Here is a 24373-nt window from a genome sequence, read left to right as displayed (position 1 = left end):
AATCACCCTTTTGGCTAAAGAAAAATTCTCTTCTAGCAAAATGGAAAAATCATAACATTCAACTATGAATGATAAATTTTTACTCAGTTAATGCTTCCTCAGATGACTCCTGTTAACAGAACACTAAACTTAGTTCTAAATTAACTCAAAGCATTATTTAACATTTTTATTTTTTGTGTATTTACTCATTGTTACTACAGTTTTTAAAGTTTATACTCCTTTTGCAGTTATTGCAAAACATTGGTTTTATTTCCCATTTGTAAAATACAACCATGTAGCCTATCTTACATCCAACAGTTGATTTCTCCTATGCTCCCACCTTTATACTGCCCCTCCCCTTCCTCTCCCCACTGTTAACCAGTAGCATTCTATATCTGTGAGACTGCTTCATTTTTCTTAGATTCATTACTTTGTTGTATTTTTTAGATTCCTTGTAATATCATCCAGTATTCTTTCTGTCTGTCTCATTTCACTTAGCATAATGGCCTTCCAAGTCCATCCATTGTTGCCAAAACATTATTTAAATTTCACCACAGTGGAAGATTTATGTAGGATACAATAAGTAACTTGTTTTTTATTACAATATTTATACTCAGTTCCTATTATTGGCTGGGGGCTTCCCAGGTGACACTATTGGTAAAGAACCTGTCTGTCAATGTAGGAGATGTTAAGAGATGTGGGTTCAATCCCTGGGTCAGGAAGATCCCCTGGAAAACTAGTGATTCCCACTAGTGGAGAAGGGCATGGCAACCCACTCCAGTATTCTTGCCTGGAAAATCCTCATAGACAGGGGACTCTGGTGGGCTACAGTCCATAGCGTCACAGAGAGTCAGAGACAACTGAAGCAATAGCACTCATTATTGACTGCCTGGGACCCAGATAGAGCCTAGACAATTGATTTTTGTTTACCCATGCTTGATCACAGCCACTTCAATTTTTGGTAGCTTGACCAATATGTATGAATGCAGCCACGTGACCCTGAACAACCAATGTCATCAGCACTCTCTACCTCATTTCCTTTTCTGTAGAACAAGAACACTTGTCCCTCACAGTTCTCAAATTCTTCATGTTTATATTGATTAACTTGGTTGCCCTAGCTGTGGAATTGAAGATTCTTTAAAGAGATCTTTAGTAAACATGAAAAAGGGAACAGCCCTGGCCAGGAACCTAGCAGTACCTTAGGACTAATTCTCATTCTAGAACTGACGAAATTTGAGGAAAGAATATAGAGGGAAGACTTTTATTCTTTGGTTAGTTCTTCAGGGCTCATTATTTTTCCCTTAGGCTAGAATGATAGGATCATGTAGACATTCTTTAAGTTGGTTCATAATTGTGAGTAGTATAATTGATGTAACTATAACTGAACTTGGAATTAGAGTGAGCAAGAGAAAGAATAATAAATCGTTGAAAGGAAGAGTTTTCAGTGATACATATAGTGAATTCATTCTGAAGAGGATTTGGATCAAAGACTTCCCACTGCCCAGAAAATGTGGCAGCTGAAACAAAGGTGTAGAGATTCCTCTTCATCTTTTTACAAACAGTGTGCTACAAAGTTACACAATAGCCTTGTAGTTCTATAAAGGGATTTAAGGAATTCTTATAACACAGCAGATAAACTTTTCCTACCATAGGACTGAGGCTACTTAATTACTAAGTCAGGTTCCTTGGCCATAACATGAAGAAAATGTCTTACCTACGTTAAGGATGGTTAAGAGAATTAAATACCAAAGCTTTTTAGCACTATCTCTACCCCCAGGAATCACTCCTTAAATCATCATATTATGATTATTGTCACTTATCATTACCTTTAATTTAGAAAAGAATATATGCTTTTGCTTATTACTACTGTCTACATTAACTTAATAAATTTTGTTTTTCTTGAGTGAATCCTTATGTGCACATAAGTGGAGTGATTCTGAGTTTTAAAGTAATGCCATACACTTTCAAACTTCAAAGGAGTAAAGCAATAAATGTATTTATGGCCAAAATTGCTTTATTCTTAAAATATTCAATAGTTAATAGTTTCCATAAAATTGTCTCACTTTTCCGCTTCTCTTTGAAATACAGAAATAGTCTCTCTTTCTGGAGGAAGAAAATGGATCATATTTTTTTTTCTAAATATTTTATTCTTTAGTTATTAAGACATTAATTGGGAAAGGGAAAGTGAAAAAGTGAAATGGTTAGTCGCTGAGTTTTGTCCGACTCTTTGTGACCTACATGGACTGTAGTCTGTTCCTCTGTCCATGGAATTCTCCAGGCAGGAATCCTGGAGCGGGTAGCCATTCCATTCTCCAGGGGATCTTCTTAACCCGGGGATCGAAACTGGCTCTCCCACATTTCTGGCAGGTTCTTTTCCATCTGAACCACCAACTGTTGATCTGCTCAGTGTTCTCTGAGCTTCCTTGTGCCTGAGTACATTAATTATATTTTCTCTTATCAGAAAATTCAATGACAAGATCATGATCATTCAACAAACATTTATTAAGCACTAGTCTGTGCCAGGTCTTATGTTTCCAAGAGTTTGTGACACCCGGTGGAAGTGATTTATTTAAATCTGTTTACCAGTTGATTTCAGAAATCACCACTTCATTTGGTAGTGTTCACCAAGTCAGTCGCTTGCAATCACTGGAAGAAGAGTGATGCTATGTGAACAATAAGGTCTCTTATGAGTCAGCAATACGTGACAGTCGTCACGTAAAATGCAAAGCCCTTTACAAGTAATGCTGTTTGGGTGAATGCATTTTTCTTTTTGTATTACATCTCGGAACTTATTTTTCAGCCCTTGAGTGAGGAGTACCCATTTTAAAAGAAACATTGCTTTATCATATCAGAAAGTACTCACTTGTTCAGTTATTTGTAATACATGGCCTCTGTTACTTTCTATTGAATTGTACTCTACGAAAACTTTGTGGTTTTGTTCTTTATGGCATTATCGATAGTATTGTTCACTTCTCCTTGGTACACTAATAAATGTGCAGGACATGCAGATTCTATTCTATTTATTACCTAGACCTTACTGACTAAAAGTCCCACCTAAACCTAACAAAAAGAAAAAAGGACTCATAAGATCCTGTGTTATTCTTTTTTTTTTATTACTCTCCTTTCATCTCTCCATTATTTTTTCTTTTTTATCTTTTTTATTTCTGAAATTTCATTTATTTTTCTGAAAATTTTTTAGACTTGTTAAAAATTACCATTTTTAGATTTTCGTTAAAAATAACAATGTAACAACTAGGACCTATTGTGTAACACATGGGACTCTCTGCTCAATCCAGTGCCAACCTGGATGAGAGGGAGGTTTGGAGGAGAATGGATACGTGTGTATATGGCTGAGTCCCTTCACTGTTCACTTGAAACTGCCCCAAGATTGCTAATCGGCTCTACCCCAATACAAAATAAAAAGCTTAAAGTTTGAAAAATAATGAGCTTACTAATATATGAGGAGGCCAATTAAAAAATTATTATGTTATTTGACACAAATGAAGATGGACGTTAGCTAAAAATTTCCTATGGATTCTTATATAACAGTAGTAAAAATGGGTGAAGTTCTGTTAGATTCAGCTGATCTTAAAACTTGATTCTCTTGAGTTTGCCTTTTGGTTTAGAATGCCTGAGCTGTTGGTTATTTTCCTAATTTCCTACATTATGTTGATAAAACACTCTTCAAAAACAAACAAGTTCTTTAAAAGTGTTTTTTGGTGGGTAGGTATTTCCTGAAATGTGAGTTCTTTTTTTTTACTTTATTTTTTGATTGAAGGATAACTGCTTTACAGAATTTTGTTGTTTTCAGACCTCAACATGAATCAGCCATAGGTATACATACAGCCCCTTCCTCTTGAACTTTCCTCCCATCTCCCTCCCCATCCCACCCCTCTAGGTTGATACAGAGCCTCTGTTTGAGTTTCCTGAGATATACAGCAAATTCCTGTTGGCTATCGATTTTATATAACTCAAATGTGTTCCTTTTTATAGCCGAGTAATATTCCATTGTGTATATGTACCAAAACTTCTTTATCCATTCATCTGTAGATGGACATCTAGGTTGCTTCCGTGTTCTAGCTATTGTAGATAGTGCTTCAGTGAACAGTGGGATACATGTGTCTTTTTCAATATTGGTTTCCTCAGGGTATATGCCTAGGAGTGGCAGTGCTGGGTCGTATGGTGCTTTTATTTCTAGTTTTTTAAGGAATCTCCATACCATCATCCATAGTGGCTGTATCAATTTACATTCCCACCAACAGTGCAAGAGGTTTCCCTTTTCCCCACCCCGTCTCCAGCATTTATTGTGTGTAGACTTTTTGATGATGGCCATTCTGACCAGTGAGAGGTGATATCTCGTTGTAGTTTTGATTCACATTTCTCTAATAATGAGCGATATTGAACATCTTTTCATGTGTTTGTTAGCCATCTGTATGTCTTCTTTGGAGAAATGTCTGTTTAGGTCTTTTTCCCACTTTTTGATTGGGTTGTTTATTTTTCTGGTATTGAGTTGTATGACAGCTTGTATATTTTGGAAGTGACTCCTTTGTCAGTTGTTTCATTTGCTATTATTTTCTCCCATTCTGAGGGTTGTCCTCTTACCTTGCTTATAGTTTCCTTTGCTGTGCAAAAGTTTTTAAGTTTAATCTTATTTACTTTTGTTTTCATTTCCATTACTCTAGGAGGTGGGTCATATAGGATCTTGCTTTGTGTCTGCCTATGTATTCTCTAAGTTTTATATAGTTTCTGGTCTTTCATTTAGGTCTTTAATCCATTTTGAGTTTATCTTCGTGTATGGTGTTAGGAAGCATTCTAATTGCATTCTTTTACATATAGCTGTCCAGTTTTCCCAGCAGCACTTATTGAGAAGGCTGTCTTTGCCCCATTGTATATTCTTGCCTCCTTTGTCAAAAATAAGGTACCCATAGATTCAGTTCAGTTCAGTCACTCAGTCGTGTCAGACTCTATGCGACCCCACGGACTGTAGCATGCCAGGCCTCCCTATCCATCACCAACTCCTGAAGTTTACTTAAATACAAGTCCATTGAGTTGGTGATGGCATCCAACCAAATCATCCTCTGTCATCCCCTTCTCCTCCTGCCTTCAGTCTTTCCCAGCATCAGGATCTTTTCAAATGAGTCAGTTTTTCACATCAAGTGGCCAAAGTATTGGAGTTTCAGCTTCAGCACCAGTCCTTTAGGATGGACTGGTTGGATCTCCTTGCAGTCCAAGGGACTTTTAAGTCTCCTCCAACACCACAGTTCAAAATCATCAGTTCTTCCCTCGGCTTTCTTTATAGTCCAACTCTCACGTCTATACATGACTACTGGAAAAACCATAGCTTTGACTAGAAGGACCTTTGTTGGCAAAGTAATGGGTTTATTTCTGGGCTTTCTATCTTGTTCCATTGGTCTTTGTTTCTGTTTTTGTGCCAGGACCATACTGTCTTGATGACTGTAGCTTTGCAGTATAGTCTGAAGTCAGAAAGGTTGATTCTTCCTGCTCCATTCTTCTTTCTCAAGATTGCTTTGGCCATTTGGGGTCTTTTGTGTTTCCATGTGAATTGTGAAATTTTTTGTTCTAGTTCTTTGAAAAATGCCATTGGTGATTTGATAGGGACTGCATTGAATCTGCAGATTGCATTTGGTAGTATAGTCATTTTCACAATATTGATTCTTCCTACCCAGGAACATGGAATATCTCTCCATCTGTTTATGTCATCTTTGATTTCTTTCATCAGTGCCTTATAATTTTTTGCATGCAGTTCTTTTGTCTCCTTTAGTAAGTTTATTACTAGATATTTTATTTTTTTTGTTACAATGGTGAATGGGATTGATTCCTTAATTTCTCTTTCTAATATTTCATTGTTAGTATATAGGAATGCAAGTGATTTCTGTGTACTGATTTTGTATCCTGAGACTTTGCTAAATTCGCTGATTAGCTCTAGTAATTATCTGATAATATCTTTAGGGTTTTCTGTGTATAGTATCTTGTCATCAGCAAACAGTGAGTTTTACTTCTTTTCCAATCTGGATTCCTTTTATTTCTTTTTCTTCTCTGATTGCTGTAGATAGGACTTCCAAAACTATGTTGAATAATAGTGGTAAAAGTGGCACCCTTGTCTTGTTCCTGATCTTAGGGTGAATGCTTTCACTTTTTTCCATTGAGAATAATGTTTGCTGTGGGCTTATCATATATGGCCTTTATTATGTTGAGGTAGGTTCCTTCTTTCCCCATTTTTTGAAGCATTTTAATAATAAATGGGTGCTGAAGACACCCATTTATGTGAATGTGTTCCACTTAAGATGTGTTTCATCTCTTTTTTTTTAATCTCCTTTCATCTCTCCATTCTTAATACTGCCTCAGTTCTGTTTGTTTCTTAGAGTATTTTAAAGCAAATCCAAGACATAATTTCACCCATAAATATTAACAGATAAGAACTTTTAAAATTATGACTGATAACTTTCTGATTTTATTAAGGACTTTTTTAAAAAGAAAACAGTCTGTTCAAATAAGGATCCCCAAAATTTCAACATGTTATATTTAATTATGTCTCTCAAGTTGCTTTTAATATAGAACAGCCCTAGATTTTGATTTCTTACCAGTGACATTTTGAAGAGAGAAAGTCAGCTGTCCTACAGAATGTCCTGGGCTTCCCAGGTGGCTCAGTGATAAAGAATCTGCCTGCCAAGCTGGAGACATGGGTTCAAAACCTGGGTGGGGAAGATCCCCTGGAAAAGGAAATGGCAACTCACTCCAGTTTTCTTGCCTGGAGAATCCCATGGACAAAGGAGCCTGGCAGGCTACAGTCCACAGGGTTGCAAAGAGTCGGACACAACTTAGCGACTGAATTACAACAGAATGTTTCACAGTTTGGCTTTATCCCCTATCTTTCCTATAGCAGGTAGAAAGATCAGATATTTGATGAGATTCAACCTCAAGGTTTTAGGCCACTATACTGTAAGAAGTTCTATGTTCTTCCTATTGCACTGTATGATGTCTGACAATTAGGCTTATTATTAATGATTATACTGAAATTTAATACCTGCCTCCCCTGGTGAAGATGTCAGGAATCCATCTTTTGGGAGCCATAATTCATGTAGCTTGATTTTAGTGTTTTAAATCATGAAGTGTTTCTCCAAAATCCTTTTTCAGTATCATTAGTCTTATTAGAAAGATGCCATTTTTAAAAGCTTTCTTGTCCTAGGATACAGGTCTGTCATCTAGTTTTTCTATTTCCACTAAAATGGTCCTTTTAAATTAATCTATCTAAATTGTCCAACAAACTCTGAAAATTCTCTTGGTAAAAATGTTTCTTTTTGTGCTTCAGTACCATGTAGATGAAATGTTTAGAGTTATAGAGCCCCAAAAGAAAAGACATCTATCCTGACGTGAGTTAGCCCGCATGGCCTACTTTATCAGGGGAGGAGTCAATAGCCACCATGTTGCCAAATGGACTGAAGTGTCTCTCTTCAATGAAGGGGGCACATTCCCAAGAGTATATTTTCAGTGAGTTCAAAGAGAAGAGTGGTATAAAAGTTGGTGAATAAATACACATTTCTAAAGAATAAAGATACATTGCTTAAAGATCTTTATTTCACAAGATTTTGTTTTTCTCACTGTTCATAGGAAGAAATCTTTCCTGTTTTCCGCTCTGTATGCTGCCTTTGTCTTTGGTGGTCGGCACCTAATGAACAAACGGGCGAAGTTTGAACTGAGGAAGCCATTAGTGCTCTGGTCTCTGACCCTTGCAGTCTTCAGGTAGGTGGTTGTTGTTGTTTGTTTGTTTTCCGTTTTCCGAATAAAATCCATCTATTTCATCAGATTAGCTGAAAGACAACAACGCTTAATCCTGCATCTCATATTGTTTGTTATTAAGGATATAAAATAACACCACATCCCGAGAGAAAGGCTTCCTGCAGCCAAACTTGACATACTCTATTCATTTTGAGAACCCTCTATTCATTTTGAGAAGCCGTCTCCTCTCTTGTCCAAACTGTGCGTGCAGTAACTCAGTTTATGTCTTAGGACTGGAAGCAGTACATCAGTTCCATTTTTTTGGCATATAAATATTGATGTGGGGGTAAGTGGAAAGCAGCAGCAGTAAACTGTGGAAGTGTATGGTAGTGTTCAGATGGGGTGGGCATATGCTTACTGACTGGTGCATAGTCAAAAATGACTTTTGGGCACTTAATGAGACACTGGACCAGAGAATGCTTCTGTTCCATATCCCCAAAGCATCCTCCACCTGAACTAACTAACAGGCATATACTTATACATTCAGGTCTTACTTTGCGTCAGACAAAACTCATCATAGAGGCTGGTCAGGATCAGGCCTGGTCTCTCCAGAAATATCTGCCAGCCAACATACAGACACACTCCTGGAACCCTGAAGGAACATGTCTAGTTTTGTAATATTTGGTGATTTGACAATCATAAGATGAACTAGCACACAGCTGGTATCCAAACAGGTGCCAGAACTTACCTACAGTGCTAACAAAGGCACCTAGAATAGGTGTTTTGCTTGTCAAAACAAGCAGGTTGATAACTAGGCTTGGGGTGGGTAGGGAAGCAGATATAAATATGCCACAGAATAAAAACCTATTCTTTCTAATATATAGGAGTATTTCTACTTTTCTTGTATTGCATATTAACAGTTCTACTTCTCCAGTGGTTCAGGGGTAAAGAGTCCGCCTGCAATTCAGGAACCACAGTAGACATGGACTTCGATCCCTGGGTCGGGAAGATCCCCTGCAGGAGGGCGTGGCAACCCACTCCAGTATTCTTGCCTGGAGAATCCCATGGACAGAGGAGCCTGGTGGGCTGCAATCCATGGGGTCGCAAAGAGTTGGACATGACTGAAGCGACTTAGCATGCCCACTAAGGAGAAATACATGGAATCATTAAAAGCCTCATTAGTCACTTAAGGCTTTTTAAAGATGATCAGGCAGGAAAAGGATTTTCACAAACTTTGATCTGCACATTTCCACCAGGCTGGCTCCCTGCATCTGAAACACTGATCTGCATGCTCCTGCAGGCACTCTATATTTTGGTCCATTTCATAAGGTACTACATGGGAGATACTTGTGATTTGAACCGATCACTGAAGACTCCTGTTTCATATGTATCAGGTCCTAATTCTCTAATACAAAGCGGCATTTTCATTTTTATTCACATTGAAGGTTCACAGTCTGTCTCACCTTAAGTACTTTAATATTTGAAGGAAAAATTATCTTGATGATGCCTTTCAGCATTTTACAGATCTTTCAACATCCCCTGAACCTTTTTATCTTCTGTTGTTTTTAACCTTAGCACATATAAGAGGGACGAAGAAAGTCCAGGGACCCCCATGCAGCTGTTCTCCTGATTAAGCAGTTATCCACACTGTTTCATCTCTATTCCCACCAACTTCTTCCTTGACCCAAATTATTGGGAACTATTACAGACTCAGTTACTTCTGAATGAAATGATACCATTTCTAAAAGTTAAGTAGTCTTACTAGACTGGTCAGTGTCATTATCTCACCTAAATTTGTAATAATTCTTTCTTATTGAGTGTCCCATTTTCTCCAGTCGTTTCAATTTTTTTTTTTTAACAATTTATTTTTAAGAATTTTGACCCAATGGACATATACACACTACTATATATAAAATAGTCAACTGATAAGGACCTAAAAAAAAAGTAAAGAATCCTCACCCAAACGGGTCCATACTTTTCCATTGGTTGATTTAACTTAGAGGTTTTATCCTTCCTTCCACTTCCAATCCATTGTTCAGATAATCCAAATTGTTTCTCTTTTAGAGTTTCCCCCAGACAGGATGTTACTGATTGCATTCTTCTGAAACCCTGCATTCTTTGTTAGTCAGCAGAGCTAGAAATTTTATTATATTTTAATAGGACTTTTTATACGAAGTTAGTGAAACAAAAGCAAGGATAAATACTTGATTCTTTGGTCATGTTTAGCAGTTTCAAAAAAATTAATTTGATTACTTAGCATTTGAATAATAATGGGTGTTTTTAAGTGTCATTATGAAGTTATAGAATTATACTTTTTTACATGTCAGTGAGTGTGAGGTGAATTTGGATTTGATGTATTGTAGTCCAATGCTATTATTCTTTTTTGTTGCTAAGTTAACCCCCGTTTGACCAGAGGGAGTGTCTTCCGATTGGCTCCTGAATCCTTTCCCCATCCTGAGTAGTACTCAGAGCTTGATTTTGTGTATGTGTGTGTATTTTGGGGTGTGTACGTGATTGGGGGTGAGGGTGGGGATGACAAGCTGTTCAAGGCCAAGCCTGTTGGCATATCCTTGTCCAGAACTGCAATCAGTCATTTCTCAAAAGATCCCAAATTCCTTTGGGAGAAGGAGATAGTATTTAGAAATAATTCTAAGTACTAACGTTGATTATTGTCACTAAGTTCTTAGTTTTAGGCCTCTCAGAGAGCAGAAATAGAAAATTACTTGTTATTTTGAAAGAATGTATCCAGAGTTAGTATTCATACTTCTGATTCATATTTATGACTAGAGAGTTTTTACTTAATAGATTTCTACTTCTTCCTATGCCAAAACCCAAGTTCCCAAGGTCAGTACTTACTTACATGATAGAACATATGCAATAGTCATTAACACTACCATCTTTTTTAGATTGACAAGTTCCTGTTTCATCTTCAATTTCCTTAATTCTATTGGTTAGTTCACTTTCTTCAGAGCCATGTATAAAATTTTGTATAAAATTTTAAAAGCTGAAACTACAGAAAGGTGTCCAAGCATGGACTGTCTTGGGCCTTATAAAAATTGATCATAATATTCTAATCAGTTATTTGGAAACATTATAATGGAATTCTGTGGTTGTATTAATTGAACATGGTCCCATGTTAGGAAGAGTATATTAAGGTTTCTCTGGGCTTAATTCTGATCAACAGTGCATTGAATGAAAAGGCTAAATACAGAATGAATTTTTTAATGGAATGTTTATGTAAATTTTACTCCTAGACATAAAACATATGCTGTTCATGAATGCATTTAAGTATTTGTAAAAATATCTAAAAAGATAATAGAAGAAAATATACTCAATTTTTACATCTATGGAAAGGGAGAGGAGACAGGTTTTTAAATGCCCACTGTTTACTGGAAAATAAGCAGAAAAAATTTCAGAGCTTATAGATGTTGGTTTTAGTGAACCAGTAATCTAGAGCAAAAAGGATTTAAATTTCTTGTGATGCCTTGTCTTCTTATTCAAAAGAAACCAAACAAGCATCATGTTGACAGCTCAATTCTGGATATTGGGTGTTTATTATTCTTTGTGCTTTACTGCATTTACAGCATTTTCTAAAATATACACACATGCATACACAATCTCATACACAGCTTAGAGAATCTCAAGTGATATTTGCTCTTCTAGAATCCAAATAGCCTTTGAATGAAATTGACATAAAGCATCAAAAATTTATATAAAGCATCAAAAAATAAGCTCACAGACAAATGTTTTTATGAGTATTAATAAAAATTCTCCAATCTAGGTCATATATTAATAAAATAGCTTACTATATTCTTATTCTTATGAATAATAATGTTTTAAGAATATGTTTGTAGAAAATTATGACTCTTGTTTTACTATAATTCACAAATTTTCAAATTCACCTATAAAGGGTGTTTAATATATAAGTATATAAAGTCCTTACACAAGAGATTCCTTTGTGAGATGGCATGCAATTATGTAGGACTCTAAGAGCCACTGCTTACCACCAATAGGATGTCATGGATTTGGAAAAAAGAGGAGAGAGAACCGAACTTTTCTATTAGAGGAATTAGAAATAAGGGAGAGAAGAGTAAGATTTTGCTTTTGGAAAATCACTGAAAAGATTTTTTAATGTATATTACTGCTTAAAACGAATGTCTTTTCCCCAGCCTGCCTGTTAGCTCCTTTACAGTAACTAGAGACCCAACTTAGACTTATTTCTGGACACCCCAAACTGTGTTTACTCATGAACTGAGACAACTGGGTGGAAATTAAATCAGATATGTAGGCTCCCTAAGCAAAAAGAAACCCTCCTTTTTACTGCTCTGTTTCAGAAGGAGGGAGGGGGTGTTAGATGATTTGGTGAGCATTACCTGTAGCATGTTTTCTTGGATTTTGACTGAATAGAACAGCAGTTTTCATATAGGTCAAATACATTGTAATTTATTGAAGGCTGTCATAAGTTTTGACGGAGTAGATAGGATATGATCGAGTGAGGTTTTTCCAAGGTCCACCATGGATTTATTTCACTGAAGAATGACTTCTCTGGGGATTTCTTGAAACTTTCTTCCCATTAACCTCAAGCCATGCCTCCCCTTTTAGACCCAAGCCATCAGCTTCTGTATCAGTCTTTACAGATTAGATTAGGACATAGCAACCTACAACCCAAGGATAAGCATTTTCTTATTTGATGAGACAGTTCCAGGTGGTGTTTGGCCCTAGATATTTGGATATTTCCTTAGGGTAAATGCTGAAAAAAATTCTGGTAATTTGAACTAGTAAATCCTGAGATTATTGCTTATGGCAGACAGCCTCAAGCCCTTCAAGGTGCCAGCCACCCATTCTTCCTGAGTCATTAAATCATGTTGCTATGGCATCTCAGCAGGGTTACTTCTGTTGATTTGTAAACGACTTTCTGTGTGCTGATTTAATAACTTTAAATCCTTCTAGATTGGGTGCAGATGTGCATGCTTCCGATTCAAACAGTCTTTACCAGGTCTCTGTCTGGCAGAGTTTTCTTCTCACTGGCAGAATAAGGAGACTATTTCTAGGTCTCTGACCCAGAGCAGATCAAAGGACAGGTGTCTAGTCAGTGCACATTAGAATAAGTTAATTACTTTGTGCTGCATATTTGTAGATGCCAGTATCACACCTGCTTCAAATTTGCTTATTCCTGTCTCCTGGTGATTCACTCTGGCCTCAATTGCTTTAGGCTTTATTTGTTCAAAGCCAGATATCCTCACTTTACAGTTGGACTTTTGGCCATGTTATTATCCAGCAGTTTTGTCTGTTGAAACTCATTTGTATTTCCTGGCCTTATTTTTATTTTTGTCATTGAGTTTCATCTTCAGCTTAAGTATAAAATATATTCAAAGTGAATATAAAATTACTTTTTCTTTAGTAAGGGTTCCATGAACAAAGGGTTTATATATACCATAGGACACATTCAGAAAACTGTGTTTAACAGAGCAAAGATGCACATGAATGATACTTGATCAAATCTACTTGTGGTTTTATACACCCATCAGTATTTAATATTGGAAGAATTATTGGCAACTGCCTTATTTTTAATGAAACAGATATATAATAAAACCAACTGAAACTGTTCAGATGAGAAAAATATGACATGTTAAAAACCCATATTGAAGGAGTTAAGTACATCATTGACCTATAAAGTCATGAAACATCGAAAATAACAAATTTCAGAACTGAATTTATACTCACACGTCTTGTATCTAGTGCTTTGTTATGGTTTTCAGAAGTGGTCCCTCTTAATCCACAGAGAACATTACAGATGATGATAACTGATATTAATATTATGAAGGAAATGAATACATAAACTATAAATGTCATGGGTAAAAACTCCTAGTTTTTCAACAACAGGTTATAAACTTCACATTTTTAAAGACATAACATCAAAAGGCCAAATGTAACAAAGCAGAAGATATTTCTAGAAAGCATATACTGAGTAGCAAAAAAAGGCAAGCTGATGAATAATTGTGACAATGTGATACCTTTTGTGAAAAGTTTAATAACCCATAAATTAACACTACATTGCATTTATTAACGTGTGTAGTAAAACATAAAAGCAACATTTCAAAAGTTCAGGCTAGTGGTTCTTTCTGGGGACTCAGGGAGCCCAGTGAGATCAGAGAGGGTCTGCAGGAGACTTGCCCTGATTTTGTATGACCTTGTTATTATGAAAAAGTTAAAAAAAAAAAAATAAGTGTTCGATACAAGTATGGATAGCAAATTTTTTTAAGTTGAAAGGAAATAATGAAAAGAAGTCAGTTGTTTAAAGGAAAGCTAGCAATTGTAGTCATTTTATAAGATTCTGACAAAATGCGAGTGTACATTAAGTAAAGCAAGTTTATGTCAAAACACAAACTTTGTGCCCTGTTGATCCAAACGCACACCACAATAATGGCAGATTTATAGTTGGAATTAAAATGGTTTTTTATATATTGTTGTTGTTCAGTTGCTAAGTTGTGTCTGATCCTTTGTGATCCCATGGACTGCAGCACTCCCGGCTTCCCTGTCCTTCACTATCTCCTGGAATTAGCTCAAACTCATGTCCATTGAGTTAGTGATGCCATCCAATGATCTCATCCTCTGTCGTCCCCTTCTCCTCCTTCCTTTTATCTTTCCTGGCATCAGAATCTTTTCCAATGAGTCGGCTTTTCACACCAGGTAGCCAAAGTATTGGAGCTTCAGCTTCAGTATCAGTCCTTCCATTGAATATTTAGGGTTGATTTCCTTTAGGATTGACTGGTTGGATCTCCTTGCTGTCCAAGGGACTCTCAGGAATCTTCTCCAGCACCACCATTCAAAAGCATCAGTTCTTCAGTCTTCTTTATGGTCCTTATATATATATTATTTATGTTTGTTCTGGGTCTTCATTGCTGCTATTTTCTCTAATTAGTCACTCAGTCAGTTGTGTTAGTTGCTCAGTTGTGTCTGACTCTTCGCAACCCCATGGACTGGGGCTTGCCAGGCTCCTCTGTCCCTGGGATTATCCAGGCAAGAATACTGGAGCGGGTTGCCATTTCCCTCCCCAGGAGATCTTCCTGACCCAGGGATTGAACCCAGGTCTCCTGCACTGCAGGCAGACTCTTGACTTTGGGAGCCACCGGGAAGCTGTTTGATGTGTACTTTATTTATTTATGTTTGACTGCCCTGGGTCTTCATCTGCGCTTCGCCGCTGCTGTTTTCTCTAGGTGTGGCACATGGCTTCTCCTTGCGGTGGCTCCTCCTGTTACTGAGCAGTCTCTAGACACTCAGGCTTCAGTAGTTGCAGCCCGTGTGCTCAGCTGCTCCGTGGCATGAGGAATCTTTCCAGACCAGGGATCAAACCTGTGTCCCCTCTGGTGGCAGGCAGGTTCTGATCCACTGTACCACCGTGAAGTCCAAATTAGAAACGTTCTTTGCTTTCTGTTTTCTGAGTTCAGTGTGTATGTGTAGCTGGAAGGATAATTTGGGGACCTTTCTTCTGGTTGTTTTCTTGTGACACTAGTTGAATCACTTTTGACTCGTTTTGAAAAACCAAGAGCAATACTAAAAAGAAATGGCAGCTCTCCATCCTTTAAAGTGAAGTGGAACCAATAAACTAAAATCCATACATCCTGGCTTGCTCAGGGTAACCTTAGTTTTATACCCATTGTCTCAGCATAATTCCCTTTTCACTCTCAGCAGTGACCCACTTTGAATGGTAAAAGATAATGGTTAATCTAGTTATAACCCACTGAGGAACTGAGTTGGCTTAATAAAACAGAAAAAGGGGAAATTCCAACTACCCTTTGCCAAGTTGCCCCGACAAATCTTTATTTTTAGTATTTCTCTCCTCTCTGAAATTTGCTCTTCTGTCCATAATATTCCCAAACATTTAACATGTTGTCACGCAAATTTAAAGTATTCAAACCAGATGTCTTTTTGATAACCCTTTAAAATTCAAAATTTGTCACTATTTTCCTAGTGAACATCTTCAAGTCATTCAAAAATAAAAGCTCAACTAGTCACTGAATTCTAAAGTGAAGTGTTAGTTGCTCAGTCATGTCCAACTCTTTGTGACTCCACGGACTGTAGCCCACCAGGCTCCTCTGTCCATGGAATTCTCCAGGCAAGAATACTGGAGTGGGTTGCCACTTCCTACTCCAGGGGATCTTCGTGACTCATGAATTGAGCCCAGGTCTCCCAAATTGTGGACAGATTCTTCACTATCTAAGCCGTCTAAGTGAATGCTGGAGACCATGTCACTTCTTAGGAAGATGAAGCTGGTTTGAGACTTGTGGTCAAATAACCCAATGGAGTGTGGATTTCACTTTTCAGCTCATGAGCTTGGTGCCAGGTAGCTGTATTCCATGTTCAAAACAAAACAGCCATACTCATACCGGTAATTCTAAAGGATGAGGTAATGAAGGTGTGCGATAGAAGGAACTATGCACTGGACTAATCTAGATTTTACTGATCCAGTTCATCTTTTATAGATTTGATTTGATTTATTTTTTTTAATGAATAAACTCAATTTATTCATAACTACTGCTTATTTTCTTTCTTTCTTTTTTTTTTTGGAGGCTAATTACTTTACAATATTGTAGTGGGTTTTGCCATACATTGCCATGAATCAGCCACGGGTGTACATGTGTTCCCCATCCTAAACGCCCCTCCCACCTCCCTCTGCATCCCATCCCTCAGGGTTATCCCAGTGAACCAGCCCCGAACATCCTGTCTCATGCATCGAACCTGGACTGGCGATTCATTTCACAAATGATAATATACATGTTTCAATGCCATTCTCCTAAACCATCCCACCCTCACCCTTTCCCACAGAGTCCAAAAGACTGTTCTATACATCTGTGTCTCTTTCGCTGTCTCGAATACAGGGTTATCATTACCATCTTTCTAAATTTCACATATATGCGTTAGTATACTGTATTGGTGTTTTTCTTTCTGGCTTACTTCACTCTATATAATAGGTTCCAGTTTCATCCACCTTATTAGAATTGATTCAAATGCCTTCTTTATAATGGCTGAGTAATATTCCATTGTGTATATGTACCACAGCTTTCTTATCCATTCGTCTGCCGATGGACGTCTAGGTTGCTTCCATGTCCTGGCTATTATAAACAGTGCTGCGATGAACATTGGGGTACATGTGTCTCTTTCATTTCTGGTTTCCTCGGAGTGTATGCCCAGCAGTGGGATTGCTGGGTCATATGGCAGTTCTATTTCCAGTTTTTTAAGGAATCTCCACACTGTTCTCCATAGTGGCTATACTAGTTTGCATTCCCACCAACAGTGTAAGAGGGTTCCCTTTTCTCCACACCCTCTCTAGCATTTATTGCTTGTAGCCTTTTGGATAGCAGCCATTCTGACCAGCGTGAGATGGTACCTCATTGTGGTTTTGATTTGCATTTCTCTGATAATGAGTGATGCTGAACATCTTTTCATGTGTTTGTTAGTCTTTGGAAAAATGTCTGTTTAGTTCTTTGGCCCATTTTTTGATTGGGTCGTTTATTTTTTCTGGAATTGAGCTGCAGGAGCTGCTTGTATATTTTTGAGATTAATTCTCTGTCGGTGCTTTATTTGCTATTATTTTCTCCCATTCTGAAGACTGTCTTTTCACCTTGCTTATAGTTTCCTTTGTTGTGCAAAAATTTTTAATTTTAATTAGGTCCCATTTGTTTATTTTTGCTTTTATCTCCAATATTCTGGGAGGTGGGTCATAGGAGATCCTGCTGTGGTTTATGTTGGAGAGTGTTTTGCCTATGTTTTCCTCTAGGAGTTTTATAGATTTTAAAATCTTATCTAATATGCTGTCTCAGGGCAACCTGAGAAGATGGGTAAATTCAGCACATAGTTGTTCTGAGTATGATTCTTATTTCTCCTTTTGCCTTGCACTATGCTAACCCACCCCACCCCACCCCCACCCCCAAAAAATGAACACTAAAGGAGAGAAATAAATCCAAGTGAAATAGAATCTCAACCCAAGTAAATCCCCTCTCATTGCTACTGAGACGCTTTTAAAGGTATCGATATGCATTCCCAGACCAATGACAAGGGTCACCTCCTATCTCAGCACTGGAGTTCAGGGTCAGACTGCCTTCAGTACTCACTGAGTTGATTCTGGAGACACCTAAGGACCTTACTACACTGTGACTGGGAGATGAGAGCTGTGTACATGACAAGGTTATGGCCAAAACCCAGGGAGACTGGAGGATCTGGAGAAAAATCTCCTAGGAGAAAAATCATCATAAGGCGGTATTATTTAAAAATACTCTGATAAACCTGGTCATAGACAATAAAGCTGTAAATCAATAGTCAGTTGCATCATATGATAATCTACTGTTGCAATAAAAAGATATTTCTGGATTGAATAGCAGAAAGTATCCTCCATCTGTAACTCCTCTCCCTCTGTTAAATGGTTCCCGTGAGTCATATAAGTGCTCCAACCCCACCCCTGTACCCTAATATTGTTACTGATGTAAAGCTAAGCCCACCACAGAAGGAACAGCTAGAACCAACAATACTGATTTGGTTTGGCTTGTTTATTTTCAAAGGCTGTATTTAAAGACTCACCGATTGCTGGATTCTGAATATCCAGTGTCCTTAGTGTCCAGAAATTCCTCTGAGTTATAAAATTCTTCTTAAATATGTTGAGTAGCTGTCTCATCTCCATCTCCATGCTGGAATCTCTGGTCTGGCCTTCATCAGTTCACATCTTAGTATTGCAAGCCACCAGTTCCTGTTTCCCAAATACTTTCTCTGTCAAAGCTACTCTACATATCCTACTTATTTCCCTGCTTAAGCATTAATTGAAATGCCTTTGCCTTTAGGTTGACACTTCAAACTGCCCATCAAAGATTAGTCTTTCTTTGACGGATCTTTCACCACTGCCCTATGCAAACTTTCCATTCAAGCCAACACTTGTCTCATCGTTGCCCCTCCCCCAAAAAAAATACTTTTGCCCATGCTAATTTCATATCTTTGAGCCCATTATCCCTCCTCTTTCTCCATTCATCCTCCATTTTTTTTTCCTTTAAGTATTATCCATTTTAGAGTGTCTTCTCTGTAAAGAATTCTCTGATCATCTCAGCCCATATTGCAGCTTCTGTTGACCTTGTTGCTCATGGTCACCTAGCCAGGCTATATGCCACCTTATCTGTGTACCTCTGAGGGGCCACGTGAGTTCCTTGGGGCCAGAACTGTGTCTGGTTGTTCCTGGAACACCCTGGCATGCACACAACTTCTCATTTGATGAATAAAAATCTCACACTTGGCCACTTCTCCAGTCATGTGTAATCAATGTTTTTATTCATTGCACTTGTTCATCCTTTATATTTCTTGTATCAATTGCCGCAGACAGACCCCAGTCCAGTCTTTCTTTGGTATCATCAGGCTTCACCTGTGACAGTGCAGATGTGCTTCGAGAAATCCAGGATTGATGTCCTAGAGTTGGAGGTGCCTTGCAGAGGCCTGCAGAGTGGTACACAGAATTGCCTTTGTCCCTGTCTGACCTCGCCTCCTCTCCTATCCCTCAGGCCAGAGTGGCAGCTCTGTTCTTCCTCAGACCTGTTAAGAAGGCCGCTGCCTCGGACCTCCACTAATAGCCTGTCCTTCACCTCCTTCAGACCTTGGCTCACATCTCGCCTTCCCACCTCCCTGTCTCAAATCACACTAACGCCCACCCTCACTCCTCGTTGTCCTGTTTTCCTTTTCTCCTCGACACGGATCACCTTCCAGCCACTATGTGTGTTGCTAATCTTGCTCATTCTCGTCTGTAATTCAACTCTGAGTTCCATGAGGGGAAGGATTTTGTCTGATTTTTTTTTTTTTTTGCTGTGTCTCTAGTGTCCACCTAGGCATTAAAACAAATAGCTTTAAAAAATGAAAAAAGGAAATGAAAAGAGATTTGTAAATAGTTGTTAGTAAGTCTCCTTGCCTTTTTTGAAAAGTCTTCTTTCCAAAGAGGGAAATAAGGTATTTTTTGTGCTCTTCCCTTGCCTCTGGGAACAATGTGGATTTTCCAGTATTCTTAGGAAAATAGTAATTAGATTGATAAACTAAATGCTTAATATTTTGCTTTAAAAAAAATTAAGATGTCCATTATTGGGGAAGATTCGGAGCTTCTGTAAGAGGCGCTTTCTTAAAGCAGGGTGTTTGCAGGTGGAATCTGGGCCCTAGGCAGAGCCCTGGCCTCTTCCTTGGGGATGGCATGGACCTGCAGGTCACTCTCCTGCTCCAGATTAAGAAAAAAATCAACTCATAATGTCATGATCTGGTCCAACTAGGAAAAAATTGTACAGTTTGTTGTAAATTATGAGAGGCTCTAGACTGTCCCCGGCGTGTACATGAAGGGAGCTGCAGGTTAATGAGTCCAGGTGGCCGTGGCCTCCTGCTCCCAGAACCACAGTCTGCCTGCCAACCTTTGCTTCTTTACAGCTGGAAATGGGATCCAGTAATCATTGTTTTATTAAATGATTTTTTATAGTTATAAGAGTGAGAATTCTCTGTTCGTAAAACTGGTAATTGTGGAAAAGCACAAACACAAAACCTTTCCTTTCAGAAACCCACAGATATTTGCTATTAATATTTTGGTGCATGTCCTCTCGATAATGTTAAGCTTGAGATTCTTTCCTCATAATTTTAATTTTGTGTAATCCAATTAATATATTTGAGTCTGGATGAAAATAGGACTTCAGTGATATGTCTGTATTACAGGTGCTAGAACAACATAAAACAGTGACACATAGGGCATTTTAAATAATTTTACCAAAAGGAATTAGTATTTAAATAGCCAGAATAACAGCTTTTCTGAAACTTGTGTGAGAAATAGCTTGAGTATTCTTGAAGAGATTTCACAGTAATTTAGGATAGAAGTGTTATAACTCTGAATCATTTGTTAAGGATTATTTTGAGTTAAAGCTGAGTTAAGGATTACTTTGCTTATAAACTTGCAGTACTACCTCACAAATTCTTAAAGAATCCTTGTTTAGTAGGGTTTAAAAAATATATGATATTGAACAAAAAAATGAATCCTCAAAAGACTCTTCAGACCTAACTTTTCATAAAATCGCCTAACTGCATAATCTAGAGTGCATCAGGTGACGTGACATCCTTATTTAGATGAAGTAACTACAGTAACCACAATTGTAGACTGGCTGAAGAAAACAAAATGAACAACATGGAAAAATACTAGAAGCTTATTCTGGAAAGGCCTGTTTGTGCAGAATTAACTGAAATATGGAGAGAGAAAACTTCCTTCTTCTCAAGGTATGAGTGTGAGTAGAGAGTGAACTATAGGAAAGACATGAGATGAGGGTTCAGGAAAGAAAAATTGATGACTCATGCTAGGGTTAACCACAGCTGTCAGAATCAATGGAAATATGAAACAGTTCTTGCAGGAGACTTCTAACCTCCATCTTGAAAGTATCAGCAGTCCTTTCATGAGAGTTATCAATTTTTATTCTCTGTATTTCAACCAAGAACTCCAAATAGTAACTGCTCACCTATTTTTGATGAAGCTGTAAAATTGAAGGCTACCCACATCCCACTTGATTTTGCATGTGATAGAAGGACCCAATTTTCTCCCTGGTAACTAACGTGTCTTGTAGTCCATGCTACCAATAGATGGATTACTTTAATCAATTGCTGGTTCTCCGTGGAACTCAATTCCTGCCATTTGTTTAACCAACTCTTGAGTGAAAATTGATGGGGGCTATTGGATGCCTTCTCATCACTTAGGACTGGATGGTCGTTTGTGGTGGAGGCTGTGGTACCCCAGCAGTCCTCACTGTGTTCATTGCAATCCACTATTTCCTTTACAGTTTTCAGAGTCCTGGGGTTTAGAAACAAATTGATATGAATCAAATGGTTGATTTGGGGCATAATAGTTCATAGCTCTCATACTGCATTTTCCTAACGGCATGATTTTCTTTTATTCTTTTTTATTTCATTATTAACAATACCATGGTGGACAGACAGGTGACTTTTTGTTTTCTTTTTTTCTGAGAAGCAGATGAGCAGGGTGATTACAGTAGCTGGGGAAAACTGTCCATTGATTCTAGGTATATATGTGTTAACCCACAGCAGAACTCATCAGTACAGCTTAGAGAATCGGCTATCACTTGAAGAAATTATGAATCATTAGCTATTCAGAGTTCTTTTATGCAGGAGGCAGGGATTCGGATTCTCTGAAAGGGTTTAGCGTTAAATTATAGTTTATACTGACTTGGTGGAAAAAAAAAAATTCAAAAAGATCCAGGTCAAGGACACAGAGATCAGGAAAGAAGTGCTGAGGAAATAAAATAAAAATTTTGCCTTTAAAAAGGATATAATTAAAATTCTTAAAAAAAAAATAACAAAGAACGAACGAAAAACCATCTAGAATTTTTCCAATTTTAAATGGACAGCCTGGCCCAGGAGGTTGCATCTTAACTTCTCAAGATATTCTTTCCACCACTTACATTCTTGCTGAGACAAAACCCATCTTTTGTCACCCGAGCAGTGAGGGAATTTCCCTTGAGCATTCACTAATCCGCTGATTGACACATCTAGGATGTCAATGGTGACATTTCCTGCACTCCTCAAGAACTTCTCCCTAAATGCATTGAGGAGAATGGGATTAAAGTTTGAAGTCACTAAAAGTTAAAGCAAAGACCCATTTTCCTGCCTGTGTATTTCTTTTCTTTCTTTCTTTCTTTTTTTTTTTTATTTTTTTGAGGACTGATACTTTTTTATTTATTTTTGCCACTTTATTTCTTTAATTGAAGGGTAATTGCTTTACAGAATTTTGTGGTTTTCTGTCAAACATCAACAAGAATCAGCCATAGGTACACCCATGTCCACTTTTTTTTTTTTCCCAACATTTTTTTTAATGGCCATGACCTGTGGTATATGGGATTTCAGTTCCCCAGCCAGGGATCTGACTTTTACAGCTGCCTGGAGGTATATGTTTTCTCCTGAGGAAACCGAATCTCAGAGAGGTTTAAGTGATCTTCCCTAGGCAATAAACCTAAAGCCTATTGTGTTTTACAAAGAAAATTGCTGCAACCTAAGAACCTACTGCCCTCTGGGCCAAATGACTGCTCTCCTCCTCCTCGTAGTCTTACTCACCATCAAGACTGTGCTTTTCCTGCAGCCCAAGACCCTTCGGGTAGGAGCACTTCATTGGTGATATTTATGACTTGCTCTCCTGATGCAATGATAACACATCAGAACAATGAGCAGCTCTGAGGAGAAAAGTTGGCCCATCTAATGACAAGTTCTCATTGGGCAAGAATCCCATATAGTCAACAATGTTAGCACCCAATGCCTGCATCTAAAATTTTTTTTAAAAGGCACGTGATCTGTTAGTGATTTCAATTATTGAGAAATGCAGAGATACAGTGTTGACCCATTTGCGAGACTGCCAGTAGAAATGACCACCAGGTGTGTAGGCATCCTTGTAGAGTTTTATATTCAACCAAATGCATGTTTTCATACACAGTGTCCATTATTTCTTCATGGGGAAAAGACTGAACATCTATTTCTTCATGAGGAAAAGACTGAACTGTTAGCTTTTAAAAATTTTTTTTAAAAACACTGTATCCTAAATATATGATTATCACTTGAAATATTTATCAAAGTAACATCTGCCAGAAAGGGAAAAAATCGAATAACCCAAATAAAAAAGACTTTTTACTTTTTTTTATTTTAAAGAGGAAAAGGAAATCTGTTGTGAAATTTCTGGCTAAGTTAAATAATAGAGTCTCTACATTAAAACACCAGTATACCCAAGCAAGTCCTCCTGCTTTCACTTGCTCTTGCTGCACTTGGCATTTGGATAGAAAGTAATATTTGTTCTCATGAAATACACAAGCCATAAAACCCTGATGTTGGCTTCAGTGAAAACAAACTCCATACTTAGTTCCGCTGAAGCCTTTGGGTAGAAATGACCAAAGGTTGTGTAAGCCTCTCTACCACTGCCTGTTTGTTTCCTTGAAACTCCTGGGCGAAACCCTATTAGATGTTCTATAAATCCTAAATAGGCTTGTAATTTAAAATGTTTTTAAAGTCAATAAAACCATGTATTTTTTTTAATCTTTATTGAAAAAGGAAAGACTAGAACCAAAGTGACTGATTTTTAAGGACAAAATGAGCACCTTTGACAAAACAAAACTAGTAGAAATCACTTTGATTGAAAGTATTTTGTACCAAAAACCAACCAAAAAATAGGAGCTACTTTAAACAATTAACTCCTCCTCTATCCCACCGTAAGTTTTAAATGATTATTTCTTAATGCAGTTTAAGTAGCTGCACTGACAAGGTAAGGGTGAGTGTCTCTGCTGTGACATTAGTGACAGGTGCGCTAAGAAACTCATCCAAGTATTTTTGCAGAATGAGAAGTGTCAGAGACAGCTGAGCTTGCAAAACCTTCCGGAAGTCTTTTATTGTTTCCTGTATTGGATCAAGTCCAAAAGTGAGGATAATTACCCTCTAGAACTGCCAAGTTTTCAGGCTATTCAGATAACCCTGATCTTGTAGTAGGAAAGAAATGTGGGCCAAGGTATAAAAATAGTGACTGGATTTTATAAAGAATATTTCTAAGGAGCAATTTTCTCAAAAGTAGCCCTTTTGCTTTGACTAACAGAATGCAAAGTAGAGAACCATCCAGTCAAAA

The 24373-nt window shown here is 37.7% G+C and overlaps 1 protein-coding gene across 4 annotated transcripts in view; it reads left to right on the top strand.

The window, feature by feature from the left end:
* The window catches only part of ELOVL6 (ELOVL fatty acid elongase 6), a 137443-nt gene that overhangs the window by 78746 nt on the left and 34324 nt on the right, over nucleotides 1-24373 (top strand). For 3 of the 4 annotated variants that reach the window (XM_070452277.1, XM_020887923.2, XM_070452278.1), the window contains one exon: nucleotides 7609-7740. The exons of the other annotated variant lie outside the window; for it this stretch is intronic. In XM_070452277.1, the coding sequence (XP_070308378.1) occupies nucleotides 7609-7740 (132 nt within the window). The remainder of the gene's footprint in view (nucleotides 1-7608; nucleotides 7741-24373) is intronic. 4 annotated transcript variants of the gene reach the window in all.

The sequence above is a fragment of the Odocoileus virginianus genome, chromosome 21, assembly GCF_023699985.2.
Source record: "Odocoileus virginianus isolate 20LAN1187 ecotype Illinois chromosome 21, Ovbor_1.2, whole genome shotgun sequence".
Taxonomy (NCBI): domain Eukaryota; kingdom Metazoa; phylum Chordata; class Mammalia; order Artiodactyla; family Cervidae; genus Odocoileus; species Odocoileus virginianus.
Note: the sequence above shows the minus strand (reverse complement) of the source record. Positions and strands in the feature narration are given on the sequence as shown.